Genomic DNA, 19,385 nt, shown 5'->3' on the forward strand with positions numbered 1-19,385 from the left:
ACGTTGATTCAATTTAATTTGCAATTGTTTCCCTTCATTCGGAGTGAACATCGACTAGGCCGGACCAAATCATCTAATTGCAATCTAATCCCGAGAGCGCCCTTCCAGCCAAACGCAATTATTTCGAGAGAGAGAGAGAGAGAGAGAGAAAGAAATAAATGGGATGCAAATTATGGTCGGAGAATCGTTTCGATACCGTAAATTTAGTGTTGACCATGTTATCGCGAGGATCAATTGGGCTGAACAATTGCTGTGCGAAATGAAAATGCGGCCACCACCGTCAACCCAGTCACGTAGCGCGCTACTCCATACCTGTTCGCCTTAAAGTTAGTGCTAATAATTATATTATCACCACCCGGGCGGTGGTCGTGGGAAAATCCGCCCCGGCACGTGCCCAGCAACATTCTACATACAACCGGCAGTGAGTGCGTTATGTGTGGCGATCCACCCGATAAAGCGGAGACAGTAAAACCAAGAACATATTGTTGAGAAGTTGTTCTCAACTCACGCACGGGAAATGAACAGTAGTATTTTACCCCGGTCGGGTCAACTGCCACGAATAATATGGAGCGCACATGCGTCTGCACTGACCCGATTCCAGTGATTATCGAGTCCAGGCGGTAGAAGGGCTCGATCGGTTCACCAGCCCTACCCTAGAGGAGGAGGACGGGGAATGTAATTAAACTTTGTATGTGTAATGTGCGAATGTGATCAAATCGCGGTAGATTCGGCGGTTTTTCCCCATATAAAAATGGTGCGTTTCTCCAGGTGAGGAACTTGTTTGTTGTGTGTATTCCGCGGAGATAAGGTGCAAAATCAAGTGTGTTGTGTTTCTGCGGTGAAGAGTTGGAGCATTGCCGTTGCCGCGATGATCCGTTTGGCGAAATGTAAGGATTGGTTTTTGTGGATTACACCACTATTGTTTTAGTATGAATGTCGGCACTAGAACTCAGTTTAAATTATTTTATTTTGAGGGAAAAAAGAAGGTGTTTTTTTTAAATATAGAACTGTTAGGTGGACTATGATCATTTTATACGCATTCAAAATTCATTTTCAAAAAGTCTAAGTCCACAAATAGCAGGAAACTGTGTGTCACGCTATTATACTATCGAAAAATATAGAGTTTTGTTAAACGCATATTCCGACTTATCAGAGCTGAAAATAAGGCCAAATATTAGGTGAAACTCTTAGTGTCAGTCTCAAATAGTAACACTTGCCAATTTTGTTTCATTTTTCGTCGTGAGATAATTCTGGTCAGTTGTTGTCTCGGCAGCATTTCCTATCATTTTCAGAACTTTATCAGCGACTAAATTTTCCTTAATAGCTAGTAGATAAACGAGTATTCTAACAAGAGCAATATTCTTCGTACTGCAGATAAGTACCGGGAATTGAAGTCCGCACGAGATGAACGCGATTTTGCTTTTCCCATCTTTATCACGACTAGACCTTACCTTTCGTGTGGTTTTGTCTTAGTAATTGAAATGATATAAAATTTTTTGTTTGCAACAAAATGAAATAGATAAAATATCATAAATATGTCCCTATTGCGGTATTTTTTATTGTCATTTTCGATTTGGCTAAAACTTTGCACCGATGTACCCATGGACTAAAATTATCATTTTGTGTCATTGGTTTTTATATTTCTGAATCATGACTAATAATCGACTCCACACTGAAAATATATTTTAGTTTATTCCACGAAAACGTATGTTTTATATACAAAACCTCTTGTTGTTTTATGCAACGAAACCAATGCGTAATAAATATGAAGATACTTTCGTTAGAACTCTGCATATTGTAAACGCACAGAACGCTGCATATTGTAAATACTACGAAAAATTAGTGAGCTTACGCACTATACGAAATCAAAAATAAAAGAGAGCTTAGCTTGATCGATCATCACACACCCGGTTTGCCACAACGCGATTCTAGTTCTATCGATTGCGAGAGAGCGACGACGCGCGCCTTCCAACTTAACCCCAGAGACGTACAAATGTTCACGAAAGTTATTTCAATACGGAACCTGAGCGAAGGGTATATGTATCGCGGCGGTTCTATCGATGCGAGGAGTGATGTTGTTCCAGAAGCGTATAAATGTTCTCTACCTCAGCTCAGCGTGGGAAAGCAACGGATTCGGACCAAGTGAAGGAGTGGAACTCACGACCATCTGCTTATCAAAGCGGACTCTGTAACCATGTGGCTACCAGCTCTGTTTATACGAAATCAAAAATAGCAGAACACCTTCAAGTAATTACTCGTTGTTATCCACGTTCATACGATAGTACATTCGTGAATTGGACAAATTATGCGTAAATTGCAGTTCTATTCGATAACTTGCAATACGAATGTTCTATAAAATCAACAAATTTGCTGTACACTCTACGAATTTCATGTTTACGAAATGTGCGTGCTGAGAATAACGAAAAAATATTTTCAGTGCACAATGGTCAATTTGTTAGCTTTTCATTATTTACCTATTTTTTATTAATTTTATCTTCGCAAAAGACGGTTCCCTCAGTTGCCGTCGTAACTATTAAACTCAAATAAATACACAATTAAATTTCAGTGTATAAAATACATTTCACATACTGTTATTCAAAATTACACATACCATTGTACATCCAAGGAAATACTCTCTAGACTCGAAACAAATCAAATAAAATTTAAATTGAATTGAAATTAGTGTTTGCTTCGAATAAGTTTTTCTTTTTTGATTTATGGGGTTCGGGTCTTATGGGACCCTCTCCCCCCTTCTTAATCCGACTCTGCCTAAGCCTAAAAGCATTTCATAACAATCCAGATGGTACATAAATGGTATAAAACGGTACAAAAACAATAAATGCTACTAGAAGCTACTAGAAGATATTATTATCAATAGCGTCTATTGTTTTTTTTAGCTTTAAAATAATTATTGAAAAATTGTGTTTTTGTACGCATTTGCGCAAAACGCTCCCCTTCCTAAGGAACCGGTCCACTAAGTTTTTTCACCCAACATTCTCAGCTATCATATAAAGAAAACGGAATATGTTCATCTCATTTATGCTTAAAAAATTCTAAAGTACTGTTCGATAAATCTAACACCTGATTCATAAGGGGTTAATTCTGAATTATGTCATGAGATGAGCATGAGCATGAGCATGATTGACCGCCCGCGGTTGCTACTCCGTTATTGCCAGATCAGCTGTAATTACACAGAGAACCAATGGGTGATGTTTGGGACTAACATTTATCCTCAATGTGTAAAAACCGGTGATCTTATCTTTATGTTAGGCAATACCAGCGCCGGCCGCATCCGAATGCAGGTCAAAGAAGGAGTGTGTATGGGAATATGTTGACGTGATACTCGCTTTATTGGAAGCCGAGAACACCTCTGCACTTCCACGAGAAATCACTGGGATGTTGGAGAAAAGGGTAGGGTTTGCAGCAGATTTCGTTTTGGTAAACGATGCGCTGAATTCGGGTACCGGATTCATAGCAAATATCGCGCCTACAAGTTCATATTAACCTCCGCGAAAATTATTACGCGATTCGAACTCGTTCTGTTTGATATACCACCGAAAAAAGGGCACGCGAGAATACCGGAACTGCGATTAAATTAATACAGACTAAAATATTCGAACATTCCCTCAACAAATCATCATGCAACTACCGAAGAGAGTCTCCCATTGGTGTATCTCAGCAGACTACACAATGTTACGAGAGCTACGAAAGTTCTATCCACGTTAACGTCTCGACACTTCTATTGTTTCCTCCAAGAGGTTATACCGAAAACTACATCGCGTTGATAATCTATCTGTAGAAAACACGAACTCATGGAAGGTATCGACGTGACACTCGGACATCTGTTTATGAAGTCCTTATACAACTACCGAAACGTATCTCCCATTGATTTATCTCAGCTGACTACACGATTTTACGAAAACTACTGGAGTTGAGTCCACGTTAACGTCTCGCCACTTCTATCGTTTCTTCGTGAAGGACCCTCTTTATACCGAAAATTATAACGGTAGATATTCGGTCACCCGGAGATATGGCTTTCTGCTTAACAGGTCGACTAACGACATTCGTCTGTTCTTAAAAAGCGATTTCCTGACTTTAAGGCAGAACCGAAGCATCATGCACGACCGCTCTATTCCTTTCTACCGATGTGGACGCGTATGGACGCGGCGTTTCACGTCGATTTTCTTTTGTTTGTCTACGCAAGAGTCGCCTTTCAAATACAAAATTTGGCGAAATTCCATGCATCCAAAGCCCTTATAATTTGAAAAATGCAGGTACACATATTTGCCAAAACGTAGTCTCAAATTTGCGAACAAAACGCCAAACTAGCCATAATTATAAAATAATATTCAAAACGACTATTCAAAAGCTAGAAAAATCGAAAAATAGTTAGCATCGATTCTGGTTAGTAGCAAAACTTACATTTCAAACTCTCATAATCCATGTGCATGTTTTCCAAAACAACTTTAGCTATTTTGTTTAGTCACTGTTAACAAATTATGATCCAATGGGGGTCTCTATCACTAACGCTATTTTGTGTAGAACAATACGCGTGAAGCCGGGTATTCAAACTCTTTTTCTAACCGTGGTTTAGTTTCGACTCCATGAATTTTATCCCAAAATGGCTACTTCTAAATATTGAATGCACGCGAACACGAATAGACTGCTTGTTCACTATCCCATTGATCGAATCCTCCAGCATTTAAAGAAAAATATAATAAAATATAAAAGGAACGCTCTCACCTATATCATCCGGATCAGATTGGGAATAAGTTTAGGCTGTTGCCTGTCCTTACTTTTTCTCACACAATATTTAACCGACACTGTGGTTGATTAGGCGGAAGTTTCACAACCGATCTCAACTTCTAACAAACACTTGAATTGAGCTGGCTCCTGGCTGCAGCTGAAATTGAGGCCGCACCAAAAAGCACCCTTGTCCAGCGCACGAAACTCGACACCATTACATAACATACACAATTTTCTTCCTCTTTCCTGGTGCTGATTGACCAGAATTGTCACAGTTAGTTGCTTATTAGTCACTTGAAGTCTGAATTCACAATTTCCGGGCTGATTTTTGCTCGACTAGCAACTTTACCTTTGATTTGATTCAGTTTACGATTACATTTATGAAACACTATCCGAGAACAATAAATTTAAGTATATTCAACGAGCAAATTGTGACACAGCGAAAAATTGCGTCCGTTCGCGTTCGTGGCTTACTTCGATCCTCTGAATAATGTCATGAGATACTGATTAACTCTTGTTAAAAAGCGTAAAAAAAAAACGCCCCAGAGCATAAACTGGTAAAAATATGAATGGTTAAAGCTTTTTAACCATTTTTGTGAGTTTTGGTGTCTCTAGCGAGCTTTTACGTTTGCTCACAGAAAAACAACTTAATTCAAGTCTCTGGAAACTGTGCACACTTCTGACTTGGCTAGGAGCACCAAAATTTACAAAAACTGTTGAAAAGATATAATCCAGCCTGAGCTCTAGGGATTGTTTTGGTCGACCATTTTTCAAGACAGGCCCTGTATTTCAAACTGGGAAAATATGTGAGAATATAGCTTTTTTCCGTTTCTGTAAGCTTTGATGTCCTCGAAAGTGCGTACAGTCTTCAGAGACTTGAATAAAGTTTTCCCGTAAGCATCCGTAGAAGCAACGAACCAGACGAGCTCTGGGGCCTTTTTATCAGAACCCACAAAAATGGGTAAAAAGCTATTATCTTCCATATTTTTCCAGTTTGATTTCTAGGGCAAAAATGCTGCATATTTTGGGTTGCTTTTAACATTTCTAAGCACTGCGACTGTGGGCTTACTGCCCCCAGTTCCCCCACAGGCGAACTTCGATAAAAGGTGGCCTCGATATAACATACTCTCGATAGAGCGTCATTCGACATAACACACATTTTCCCTTGATATAAGATCAAAATTTTGCAGTTTTGAGTTATTGATGACAAACGATGCCAAATACTATACAGTTTCATCTCACAAAGACCCGTTTCAAAATTCACAATATTTCTAGAAATGCAAGTAGATGTGCCTTTAATGCACAAAGCTAAAATATCCCCAAAAAGACGGAAAAATGTGGTTCCAACTCTTATCACTTGCTTATTACATGCACATGATAGACCCGAACAAGTTCAATTAAAATAGGAAATCTTAAAATTGGAATTTTCCACGAAAATGAAAAAAGAAATTTTCGGCGCAAATTTTCAAACGCGTTTTTCTCGAAACTATGAATTTTGAGTTGTGCCAGTATTGAATTCAACTGACGTTATTATATGCTGCGCCAAACTGTTCATAGGCAACACTACCGTTTATTTTTTTATGGTCGTTATTGTAAAACTAACGATGCATGAATACATGAAAATTTCACACTAGTAAAAGCAAAGCCTTGGTGCTACATTCCGATTCGGAACTTGACCTTCTGTTTATTTATACACAGACTTCGCAGCCGACTATTTAGTGTACAGGACAATTGTGGGGCTAGCGCTACGATCCAATTGACACTAACAGTCTCTCCCGAGACGAGACTCGAACCTACGACGACTGGCTTTTAAGGCCAGCATCGTACCTCGAGATCTGGGAGTAGTTGCGAAAATTCTCATAACTCTTATCTGCAAGCATTTATAGTTCTGCAAAGAACCGATTCCATAATATTCAGTTAGAAATTCGTGCTACAGAACGCTGATAATCGCACCATCGCACAGTGGTACAAAACGACAATTTAGGCGGAAATGGAGTTTTCGATACATTTTTGTGATTTTAGAGCCATACTTTATATGGCGAAGTTACTTATTATAATTTGGTCTACCTTTAAACTGAGGTGAAAATTAGGGTGGTCCTAGAACCAACGTAATAAACCAACTAAAATTTTTATTTGTGGAAAAATAAAATTTTATTTTCAGTAAAGTTGTAGATCACTTGATTTTAAGCAGATTTGTTTAATTCAATTTTCTCAGTAAAATTATGTTCAGACGGCTTTTAGAGCTTTAAAAGACGCAACTTTTGGTGGCTATACTTTAACGATATCTTTTATGGGTGAAAATCTATTAAGCTTTTAATTTTTAAAATACGCCCTCTTCAACTGTTGATATCTCTGAATGGGGCAGATGAAAAAAATATCTTCTGGTTTCATTTGAAAGAGCAACTTTTGTACTTTATCATAAAAAAAATTGGAGATAAGTTATTTCCTAAAATCGAATAAAATAAGTTTGAATATGATCAATTTCAGTCAAAAAAGTAAGGTTTTTACAGCTTAGTTTTGGTAAAATTGAAGATAAGCTAATTTTCGAAACTTTTTACGTAGAATTACGTCTCATTTGATTTTCAATAAAATTTGTGTACGTATCTTCAATTAAAAAAATTTCAAAATATTAAAATTTATATACGACACAATCTTTAAAATAACTGTCGGCAGTTACAAAACGATGAAATTGCTGTAAGCAATGCAAAAAAATACTTTCCTCTTCCGTTTATGCATAATTGGCAAAATTTAATGTTTGTTACTTTGAAAAGAAAGTTTTAATGTTTAATCAATTTTCGTGCTTCTGTTGGTAGATGTGACAAACTTTCGCATTGGGCAGTACGTCGGTTGTTTAGCGAAATGACGGGATCGGATGTTAGCAGACGCCTCTTGAAAACGTCTTCAATGTTCACGATGCGGCTGAATTTTCTTGAGTGGTGTTCTCGAAACTTTCTGATGCACTTGTTGCGGGTCTCCTGGGCTTCATCACTCAACATTCCCAGGGGCAATGCAGCGCTTCTCATTATATTACTACTGTGTAATAAAAGTTTATGCACTGTAGGAGAAAGTACATACCAATCATATAATTCACGATAAATTTCGTGAGTTTCCCTGGCAAAAGCTTCGAAAGCCTCAATGTCGATTTCTCTGTTGCTATTGACTACTGTGAGAAGGATCCCAAATCTGAACAGAATATTTTTATTTAGTCCTGTTATTTCAGCAACTGCGTAAACCTCGCTAAAAAAGCGACGGGTAGTGTTGTTCGGTCGTTCGAGTTACCTCCCCCTGGAAGCGGTTCGTTTAGCCTCAGCCCTAACTGCATTGCTTACAGCAATTTCATCGTTTTGTATGCAAAATAAAACCGAACCGATTCCATAATATTCAAGTGTGCAGAACAACAACAGAATGAACAGAACGCTGATGATCGCACCAACGGTTGCTTTGAATATTTTTCTTGGCCGCTCATAATAAAATTCGCTCTCCGCTGTGCCATCCAGTAGCTGTGCTAGCAAAATATCCTGCAGCGAACGATGGTAACTGTTGCTGCCGTATGCCAAATTAAGGTAATATGCTCCGCAGTGCCTGGAAGTTGACTCGTATGCAGCTCTCGTTTCTCAATGTCGCGTATCTTTAACAGCTGCACTGCACTCGCTATTAAGTAACAAACTAAACTGAAGCTGAATTTTTCACACGCAGTCTTTTGTATCGATTTCAGAGTAGATTTTTGCCATTAGAGCGTGGCCACGTAGCTTAGACAAAGACAAACAAACCAAATTACTTTGTTGAGTCAAAATATGTAGGCAGTGGAATTTATTTCGTCCATGTTATTGTTATCTGTGCTCGGGAAGTAAGCCAATAACGAGGGAAATGTATGGGAAAGCTTGACCTTGGAACTTTTCACCTTTTTTCACCAATAAGCAGTTAAGCAACAATGTTGAACATAATATCAAAAAAATTGTTACACATTTTATCTATCCACCGACATATAAATGCCTAAGATGCATTAAGTCGTTCGCTTGCTGTAATCGTTTGAAATTTGCCAGTTTCATTTTTTATTTCACAAAGTGTAAAACAAAGACGTAGTCCTACGTCAATAATCATGATTCTTATACTTCGGACCATTTAGTCGAGAAGATCGAGACATATGCTACGTTTCTCAAGTCTTTTGCGCACACGCTTTCGAAATATTCTTTACTCTTCACGCACTCGCCGGAGCAGCTCAGCTAACGCGCACCAGCACATAAAAATTCTTTTGTCTTGCTACTCAGCGTAATCGAGTTCCTGCTTGCGAGAAGAAGTACTCGACTAGGAGTGCTTGGAAAAATGTGCTTCGACACTTACAGCCGAGAGTGGGGTTAAGAATCTGAGAAGTATCGCAATGTGTAGGGTATCGGACTGCTTAGGTCAGTTTTTTACAGCAATACCGAAGTAGTCTCGAAATATTTTTTCATTCCTCCGCAATCATCGCAATTCATCTTGAAACAATTGTATTCGGCTGGTCCTGCTCGCAAGTAGGGGGTAGACGCGAGTAGAAGAGTACACGAGAGTGTGTGCATATGATTTCGGAAGCGAATGAGGGCAAGGAAGAGAGCAAAAAAGAACGAGAAAATCTTGGATGAAGAATAATCCAGTGTGTGGTATCGGTAGCAACGAGAACCTCACTTGAGGGGTTGCAAGCTGTTTAGGAACTAAACTAACAACACTTCTCATGAGTGCATAATGAACCAGTTTTTTACTGTATTCCTATTGTATTCCTATTGGAAGTTGTGGGTTCGTGTCCCACCTGCTGAACTATATTTTTCGTAGTTTCTACAATCATATTTTCAGTTAGTTTAATTTTCTATCTTCATTATTACATTTACTCCTTAAATTAAAATGTATTCCTATGAATAGATTTTTTTTGAATTTTAAACAAAAAAAAAGAACAATGGTGGAGTAATCTTGAATCAATGATTCCATTCTCTTTCAAAAACTAAATTGCTCATAGTGATGTGTTTTGGTTTGGTCTGAGTGAGGTCAACGATGTCTGGGGTAACTAATTTCACATCTAAAAAGTAGGGTTTTTTCCTGTATGGACTTCCTCACTACGACCAGAATCATTGATCTATTGTGAGATATGCCTGATATGTGCTTGCTATATCCCGCATTTCTATTATTAACAATACCGCTATTGTGGCATAGGGGAACTGCTCCATTATTCATCTCATCAAGCCGATATTCACGAAGAATGCACGGGCAAAACAACCGACTTTTTTCACGGAATTATTGAACATATAAACAAAATACGCTTACGTGCTCTTATGGAATCGTTCTGCATTGCGTATTTAGTAATTTTAGCTAGATTCATTTCGAATGTTGTAAAACAAACCATTTTTCACAACGCTTCCATATCTATCTCAAAACTTGAATCACTGCTCAATTATTCATCTCACGACGTCTCCATATTCATCACACCGTTAATCATGAATGAATCACATTATCATGAATGAACGTAGCCGCAGCCCGTACTAGTAGGTAACCTAGATATCCGCTGTAGTTGTTTACGTGCAAAATTGGCAACCTAGGTAACCACTGCAGTGCTGCCGATTTATGTCAATTATGTACGAATAATTCAAAATTTAAAGTATGATTTTCTCGTATTAACAGAAAATGATTCGACAACTTTTGATTTTCTTCAACGCAATGAAAACAGATGAAAATACACACAGTTGAAATTTTGGAATTGTAGAAATTCATCTCATATATTTCTGATAATTCAAGCTTGTTTTTGGTAATTTGAGGTGAACATTTAAATTTTTAAAGTGTTCTTAGTGTAGTAAGTGATTTTGTTTAGTGATTAAAATAAAAAGTTGTCTGCTAGTGATGGAAAAAACTTTGGTTGGCTGCTGAACGAAACCCGTTGTAGCAGAATGCGTGGATTTAGTTTTATGAGGTAGATGATTCATATAAATGAATTTTTGAGTATTCTACTTTATGAGAAATCTAAAGTGGACTAAGAAGAATCCATTACATGGATTAGCAGAGTGGTTTAGTTAAAAAATATGCGTTTTTCCCTGTTTTCAATTGTGTTTTCATGTTGTATGAGATGAATATATGGGCTGAGATGAATAATGGAGCAGCTCCCCTACTTATTATTGTTTTTATCAGTACTTGTGTGTAATGTGCTATCTTCCCTTTTACACGCTTACTGTTCTTCTATACCGAGCCTCGTTCCTCCTGTCAAATATCACTAAATATAATTCCCTGAAGAAGTTTCGTCGTGCGTTCTTCTGGTCAGTTTTTTTTTGATAAGAGGGATTTATGAGCGGGGGCCTAGTGTGGTTGGTAACGTCTCCGCCAACCACGCTCGACGCCTGGGTTCGAATCCCACCGCCGACATTGGTGTCGATGGTTGTGAGGTGGCGTGATCCACTCACAACCAACCCAACTGGTCTAGATTCAATCCTAGCCGACACCGGGAGATTTTCCGAGGCGAAAAATCTCTGGGATCACGCCTTCCATCGCATGAGGAAGTAAAGCCGTTGGCGCCGGTCCGTTAATAAACGGGTCGTGAGTTAGGGTCCTGGGTGTGGAGTCGCCTCCCTGGGCGTCGGTGATTGGCCACAACAGTGGCGGAACTAGACCGACGGAAAATAAGCGAGAATAAAAAAAAAAAAGAGGGATTTATTATTGTTAAGAGGAAGTCATGCAAAGGTATTGTAGATTTCCGCGTAAAGAAAGGGTAACTGTTGGGAAGCCCGAGAATAAACCCACGCTTATAGTCCTTTTTGACATCGAATGGTCTGATTCTACTAAGATTCGAACCCATGACCATCCGCTTGACAAAGCGAACTCTGTAACCTTGCGGCTACGATGCTCCCCCGAGCTGGGGTTAGTGTTTCACTTTAAACTACTCTGGGGGGTACTCGGATCTTGCCTTGCTGTGACCAGTGTGGTTAAAGACACTCGGTTAGACTTTTATTACACTCAATTCTGAGTTGAGGTTGGTGTTTCATAGCGTTTTTGGACTCGAACTCCGAATTTGTTTCTACCTGGAATCAACGAATTAGCTGTAAACGGTAAATTAAGAACCATTCAATATAGGGCTCGAGCTGAAGAACGGTTTTTGGGGTTTCCAGATGTTTTTGGCTAAAAGTCTTCCTAATAAAGCCAAAACAAATGAACTACTTGAAACTGTTCATAGAACTAGTTGTTTCACACTTTTAGTTGGGTTTTTTTTTCGGAACAAGCTGAACAAAGACTAAATACAACAAAATAAAATATTTGTAACCATGTTGCTAAATATATTTTGAGCATCATCATAAGGTACAATTCTATATAACGTACATTTTATGTATCGAAATGTACCTTATATATAAATCTGCCTGAAACTGGATGAAATATATATATAAGCAGATTAACTGGGAATAACAATAAAAAAATTTAAAAAAATATGTGAATACCACGAAAAACACGCAGCAGGAAAAAAGGTAAACTTTAGCGGGGGTGCGGAGGGCTCCGTTTCTCACAAAAAGATGATGTCAAAAAGAAATCTGAATGCTTAACAAATAACTCAAAATAAATTTGAATACAATAAACTTGTGAATAATACATTTAAAAGTGAGAAACGCAATTCAATTTTCTCGTTTTTGCAAATAGAAATCGACAAAATTGTAGTACACTTGTAAGTGACAATTATGTCGAAGACACCATACTCAATTTTTTCAATGTAACTTTTTATAACGGTTTTCTACAATTTTGCAATATTCCACAATACTGTTTGTTATAACAAAACACATAACTTTACCGAAAAAAGTTTATTTTTATTACTTATATTTATTTAGTTACCAGCTGACCTGGCAAACTTCGTCCCACTCGTTTTTTTCTTTATTAACATAATTTTAAACATTCCATACTGATTGATTCCTTGCGCTTTGCTTATAGTCTGCTAATGCATGACAAGTCGAATATTGGATACGATCAAAAACATTCACATACCAAACTTGATTGTATTTGCTCGATTGGTTCTCGAGCTGTGCTAAATTTGTGTTTCATCCAGAAGGGGGAGGAGTATCGAATCACCGTGGAAATATTTTTTGGCCTTCAAACTTTTACATTTCAAATTTGGTTCCATTCACTTGATTGGTTCTCGAGATGTGCAGAATTTTGTATTTTATTTGTATGGGAATCCCTTTTTACAAAAGAGGGAGGGGTGTCTAGTCACTTTGACATATTTGTTACACCTAAAAACATTCGCATGCCAAATTTGGTTATATTTGCTTGATTGGTCCTCGAGCTGTGACGAAATTTATGTTCTATTTGTATGAGGCCCCTCCCTTCCAAAAAAGGCAGAAGTAACGAACCGCCATTGAAATACTTTTTACCTTTAAAAACTTTTACATGCCGGATTTGGTTCCATTTACTTGATTAGTTCTCGAGATGTGCAGAAATTTGTGTTTCATTAGTATGTGACTTCCAGTATAAGGATGGGTCTCGTAGTAACTTTTCCCGACCCCTAAAACCTCTTTATAAAAAATTTCACGCCGATCGGTGCAGTAGTTTTCGAGACTATTTGGATCAAATAGACAGGCAGGCAGAACTGCATTTTTGTATGTTTAGATTGAAATTTTTTATTAAGATAGTGCACTTATTTACTAACAGATATCTACAAAGGGAGGAAAATGCCTATGTCTGAATCATATGATGTTTGACGAATAGACAGATAGAAGTATGGTTTTTTGACAAAAGTGGTTTCTGAAAGTGTTACAACTTTGACGAACAAAGTGGATTGTTATATGACAAAAAATTAGAATACGTTTCTAACTTCTAGGTGGATTTTTAACAAAAATGTAATCTTTCTAAAATGTAGACTAATGATTACAATTGCTTCGCTCAGGACACTGCGGGGTCATAATAAATTCGATCACATTTTTACTGTTTCGGAAACAGAGCGCGATTATTTCAATAGCTTCACCATGCCACCAAATATCTTAAATACCAATATAGTTTATTACGTGAAATTATGAAGACAAATTGAAAATGACAGAAGCGTTAGTCACCTTTTCGACCGCTAGGTGCGCCACTTCTGATTTTGTTCTACACGACATGCGAAAGAGAGTAACTTTTGTCAATAATATTACCCTAATGGGTACACTGAAAAAAATGCACGTTTTATTGTGAAGTGGACTCGGCTGAATATTTTATAATAATAAAGTTCGCCTATGTATGAGGCAATCCATGAGTGGTGTTCCACGGTTTGTACGTTTGTCGACCTCCGACAATATTTTGAGTTGAAAAATGGCGACTTCCAGTGATTGGAAAAGAGACGAAAATGACCAAATACAACCTAATATGGATGTTTTGTTAACTAGAATGACGCTCAGAGGCCAGAAATTGTCTCTAAATACCATTTTGAAATCCAAGATGGCGACTTCCGGTTTCTGGGAAACAGTGAGATATGACCAAATACTACCCAATATGGGTATTTCCGAAATCGTGATGATGCACTGAAACCACAAATCGACCTTGGATAACATTTTGAGTTGTAAAATGGCGACTTTTGGTGACTGGAAAACTGCCGAAAATGACCAAAAAACAACCAAATTTGGGCGTTTCTTTAACCAGAATGATGCTCAGAGGCCAGAAATTGTCTCCAAATGCCGTTTTGAAATCCAATATGGCGACTTCCGGTTCCTAAACAACAGTGGCAAAAGACCAAATAACACTCATTATGGGTATTATGGGCTCAGACACCATTTTGAATTGTAAGCTGGCAACTTCTGGGAAACAGCCGAATACTACTGCATATGAATATTTCCGTTATCGAAATATTGTATAGAAGCCAAGCAATGACCCTGGACACCATCTTGAATTCGAAGATGACCACTTTCAGTTTTTGGAAAACAACGAAAATAACTGAATACCTCCCAATATGAGTGTTTCCGGAATAGAGGTAATGTACTAAAGGCAAAAGACGAGGTTGTTGTCATTCCGATAAAACCGCAAGAAATCAATGAATTTGGAATGATGAGAATTATTAAATTAAACACAAAAATAGGCAGGACGAAGTTTGCCGGGTCAGCTAGTAAATACATAAATATGCTGGTTAAAGCAAGTGATGAATAGAACTCAAGAGCAAAAAATTCGGAGGGATAAAAAAACAAAAAATACTTTCAAAACGAAGAAAACTAAACATTAAATAATAGTTTTTGCACAACAGTTGTTATCACTAATCATGTTTGTTTTGTTGAATATCTTTTATATATAATATAATAAAGCTTTTAAACCAATTACAACATTATATGTATCCATACTTAAATTGTTAAATTGATAGAACATTCAAGTGTTATCTAAGCTAAAAGTTGCACAACAACCATATACGACTATTGACAACCATTGTGCGGTTTCTCCGTTTATCTTTTCCACGAGGTAATTGAAACATTCATTTAATTGTACACTTCGTGGCCTGATTATTGAGCTTGAGCTTGACGGCCGCACAGTTCGTAGTTGCTATCCCGTGATCTGAGCTAGTGAAGTTACACAGGGAACCACGTCTATAGCAACTTGGGATTAGTTTACCATTTACACGTGGCCTGATTATTTGAATATTTCTTTTTCGTGCCTCGATAAGCTACATCTATTATATTATCAATATTTAACTCCCGGAATGGCGTTAGTTTTAAATACAAACAATATACGCACGAAATCTACAACATATTTTTTCCTGTGAAAGTATGAAATTGAGTAAACTAAATCTAAAATTGAGTAAATTCAGTTTCGTATGTGAGAATGTCACAAGCTCACAGAAATTCAACAACAATGCACAGTGATACAGTAAGGCAATGTAGGCGGACATGAGTTTTTCGATGCGATTTTGTGGTTTTAGAGTAAATTTTTTTTCTAAGAGCTTGATTCTTATATTAAGTCTATTTTTTATGTGCAAATAAAAGTTAGGGTGGTCCTGAAATCGACTAAATAAAAAAAAACTAACTTTTTTATTCGCAGAAATAAATGTATACATTCATCGGCACAGTTGTAGATCAACTAATTTTAAGCAACTTTCGGTATTTCTTCACAATATTTATACAATATTTGTTCTTTCAAATGATACCAAAAAATATTATTTATGTTTGCCCTAAACGGAGACATCAATATTTTAAAAGGGCCTATTTTTAAAATAGAAATAGTGAAAACTCTTCATCTGTACAGAATATCGACAATGTTTTTTCGTCAAAATTGGTGTATTTTTGATTAAAGTTACCGAAGAAAACTTTGTTTCTAAATTTGAATTGAAAAAATAGAGCGAAAAGACTGTTTTTGGAAACCAAATTTAATGTCTACAAAAAGGTTTTTTACAAAGTTACTTAGAATTAGTTGATCTACAAGTTTGCCAAGAATGTTTACAATTATTTATGCAAATAAAAACAAGTTAGTTTGTTTTTATTTCGTTGATTTTAGGACCACCCTAACTTTCATTTGCACATAAATAGAGGACTATGTATAAGAAACAACTTTTTACAAAAACTATGGCTTTTAACCGCAAACAAAAATCGCAACGAGAAGCTCATGTCCGCCTAAATTGCCTTACTGTACCACTGTGCAATGAGTTTAGTTACCTTTTTCACCACAAGAGGGGGTGTTCCCTGTCTGTCTTCACGGAAATATATGGGAAATTCGAGAGTGAACTATATTGTTATTTTAAGATATTTGATGCCACTTTAAAATATTTGAATCAAAAAGTCAAACTTGTAGTACAGATTTTTTAGTTTAAAATATTATATATATCAAAAATGTCAATTCAAAATTAAATTGAGTTCTTAAACAAACTTTATCATTTCCATCATTGCCTTTTCAGCATGGGTTTTGCTGGCCATGCTTCTGGCAGCACTGAAGCAGGCGTACACCGTGGATTACTGCGATGAAACCATTTGCCCCGCAAGCAAGCCGAACATCGGCTGCCAAAACGACGGCAAACTGAGCAAGCAGTGCCCACCGGGTGCGAAAGTGATCGAGATGACCGACGAGCTGAAGAATTTGATTCTAGATACGCACAACAAGTACCGTAGTACACTGGCAACCGGTGGAGTCGGCTGGCTGCCAAAGGCTTCCGCTATGCCTACTTTGGTATGTTGCAATCATTCACGAAAAACGAAACATAAACCTTTGATGGTTTTTTCTCTCTCTTATCCAACAGACTTGGGATGCGGATCTTGCCGAAACTGCCCAGATGAACTCGAACCGGTGTGTTCGGGGACATGATGCCTGCCATAATACTGACAAGTACCTGAACTCCGGTCAGAACATAAACTATTTTGCCACAAGTGTCGATACCATCGACGTTAAGGAGCAGGTTCCCAACTTAATTACCAGCTGGTGGGACGAAAGACACGATGTTCACAAGAAAATGGTTAAGACCATGTATGATCCTGGCAAGAGGTGATATTTTTCTCAACTCCACTAAAGTATCAAATAAAAACTTTTGATGTTGTTGTTACAGCATAATGGTGTTCCACTTTGCCGTTCTGGCCAGCGATAAGGTCAACAAGATCGGCTGCGGTATCACCCAGTGGAAGCCCCCGGGCGGTTGGATGCAGATCTATCTGGTGTGCAACTATTCGTTCAACGATTTCATTGGTATTCCGATTTACGAGACCGGTGAACCGTGCTCTAAATGCCAGAAGGGATGCAACCCCAAGTACGCCGGTTTGTGTAACGAGGATGAACCGGTTCCCCAGTTGATCGATTATCCGGCCGGAAGTTAGATCGAAAGTTAGTGCAACGTGAACAAAACAGCATGTTAGTGAGTTAAGTAAATTTTCGAATCAAAAATGAAGCCCGGTGACAATGAATAACAATAAAAAAGCGGTGTTGGGGATTGCTGAGGTTGGTTTTTGTTCCGACAATCCACAATTTCCACCGACCAATAGACAAATAATGTGCTACAAGTGCGGTAAACCCAGTGAGGTACAATAATCTGACTATAGTCGATAGGCTGAAAGTCGAAATCACTTGCGCTTGGTTACAAAGCGAATAAATCGCAAATTCCATGAATAAAACCCTACATTTCATCAATTAGTGCCGGCTGGTGGTCGATTATTTTCACCCTCCGCTCTGCTCCGGGTTGCGGAGAGTTATGAGGTAAAGTTTTTAACAATGCGTCCCGAAATCAACCACCAGTAAAGGAAAGGACTTTAGCGAGATTTTCACGCTTAATTCCGAAGCGTTTATCAAGCAATATTTTTCCAAGAGGGAAGCCTTGAACATACTGAATGGAAGCGAGTAATTGGATTTGTCGGTTACTGCCAAGAAACTGAAAGTCATTTCGCCAGCCGCCACTTTAACTGGAAAAGTTCTAGCACTCTCCTGCGTCCTGCGAGAAGCCGCTCCAATAAGGCGGGAATAAGCCTGGCTCGAGGTTTTCTCGTGGGGAATCGAACAATTAAATTTATGGTTTTGTGTTTTTTAATGGGAACGATATTCTGTTGCTGCGGCTCGGCTCGGCTGGTGTGAACTAAAAACGATAAGTGGAATTCATTCACTTCTAGGTTGGTTAAAATTAATTGGAATTGTGGTGCTGAATTGTTCGTTGGGGTGTACTAATTGGGTGCGGACAGATAGAAGACATTTTTGAGCTATGTCTTCATCTGATGCAGGATCGATTGCTTTTCCGTTGAGGTAAAAATGGTAGACAATTTTGATATGATGCTATCATTCGAAAATGTTCAAGCTACAAAAGCATTGTTTTCAAGTTTATTGGTAATAACTGTAGTGTCCTGTAAGTATAATGGTGATGCACCTAATTCGAGATGCGATCAGACAATTATTCAACTCACTCATTGACACAGCATCAGTACTTTATCTAGCAAATAAAATTCTGACAGCGTCGTAAAATAACACTATCTTCAGGCTTGCCGGAAGTGGGATGCGACGTTTTACTCGCTGAGTCCCCTTTGAGCGAGAAAATTTATTTGCTAGGAGGTAAATGAAACATTTTTCGTTAGGAGAGTCACCGACAGTGGTGTCGAAGTACATTTGTTACGGTTTGGAATTTTATTGCACAGAACCGGTGCAGCCGGCTAGTAATGAAATTTGTGCGAAATAAAACAGTTGTTATGAGAGATTTGTTCTGGAATTTTACGATTTACTACCCTTTTAGCGGAGTTTAAATTTTAAAGACCAGGTAAAACAAAACGTATAAATTTCAGATATAAAAGTTTTTTCTCCAAAGTCCTGGAAAATTATTATTTTCAGGTACCAGGTCCATAGTAGGGACATATGTGTTTGAATCATTTAGATTTGTGTATAAAACAGGAAAAGGGCCTAAAGGTAAAATGTAGTTAGAACACCAATTTGTGAAACGTGCTTATCAACCAATTGCATGTAATGCCCACTGTTACGCATAAAACCCAAGTAACAATATTAGTTTTACGATGCACTTTAAGAAGCTTTGATGGCTTGTCCCTCAGAATCTTGTTATTCTTCCAAACTGCGACAAAACAGTCATAAATCCTCAAAGGACCAAGGAGACCCGTATTAGAGGAGGTGTTTAAAAATAGTTTCCAAGATTTATCCAAAACTTTATATTTTATCGATATGAGGTAATGATGACTATAAATATTATCTATAAATTAGGTTCACATTGCTATTCTCAGATTATTTTG

General features: G+C 37.8%; 1 protein-coding gene across 1 annotated transcript; it reads left to right on the plus strand.

Annotated features, from left to right (window-relative positions):
- Positions 1–727: 727 nt before the first annotated feature.
- LOC129731321 (antigen 5 like allergen Cul n 1-like) lies at positions 728–17,599 on the plus strand. The gene is made up of 4 exons (XM_055691200.1): positions 728–887; positions 16,580–16,848; positions 16,919–17,160; positions 17,222–17,599. The coding sequence occupies exons 1-4, from the start codon at positions 869–871 to the stop codon at positions 17,484–17,486; spliced, it is 795 nt and encodes a 264-aa protein (XP_055547175.1). The 5' UTR covers positions 728–868; the 3' UTR covers positions 17,487–17,599.
- The last annotated feature ends 1,786 nt before the right edge of the window (positions 17,600–19,385 follow it).

Source organism: Wyeomyia smithii, chromosome 3, assembly GCF_029784165.1.
Source record: "Wyeomyia smithii strain HCP4-BCI-WySm-NY-G18 chromosome 3, ASM2978416v1, whole genome shotgun sequence".
In the NCBI taxonomy this organism is placed as follows: domain Eukaryota; kingdom Metazoa; phylum Arthropoda; class Insecta; order Diptera; family Culicidae; genus Wyeomyia; species Wyeomyia smithii.

Bases quoted from the DNA above. Each gene is read 5' to 3' on its own strand.
- LOC129731321 (XM_055691200.1), top strand. The intron at 16,849-16,918 runs GTATGTTGCAAT...CTTATCCAACAG, and splicing joins CTTCCGCTATGCCTACTTTG to ACTTGGGATGCGGATCTTGC. The intron at 17,161-17,221 runs GTGATATTTTTC...TTGTTGTTACAG, and splicing joins ATGTATGATCCTGGCAAGAG to CATAATGGTGTTCCACTTTG.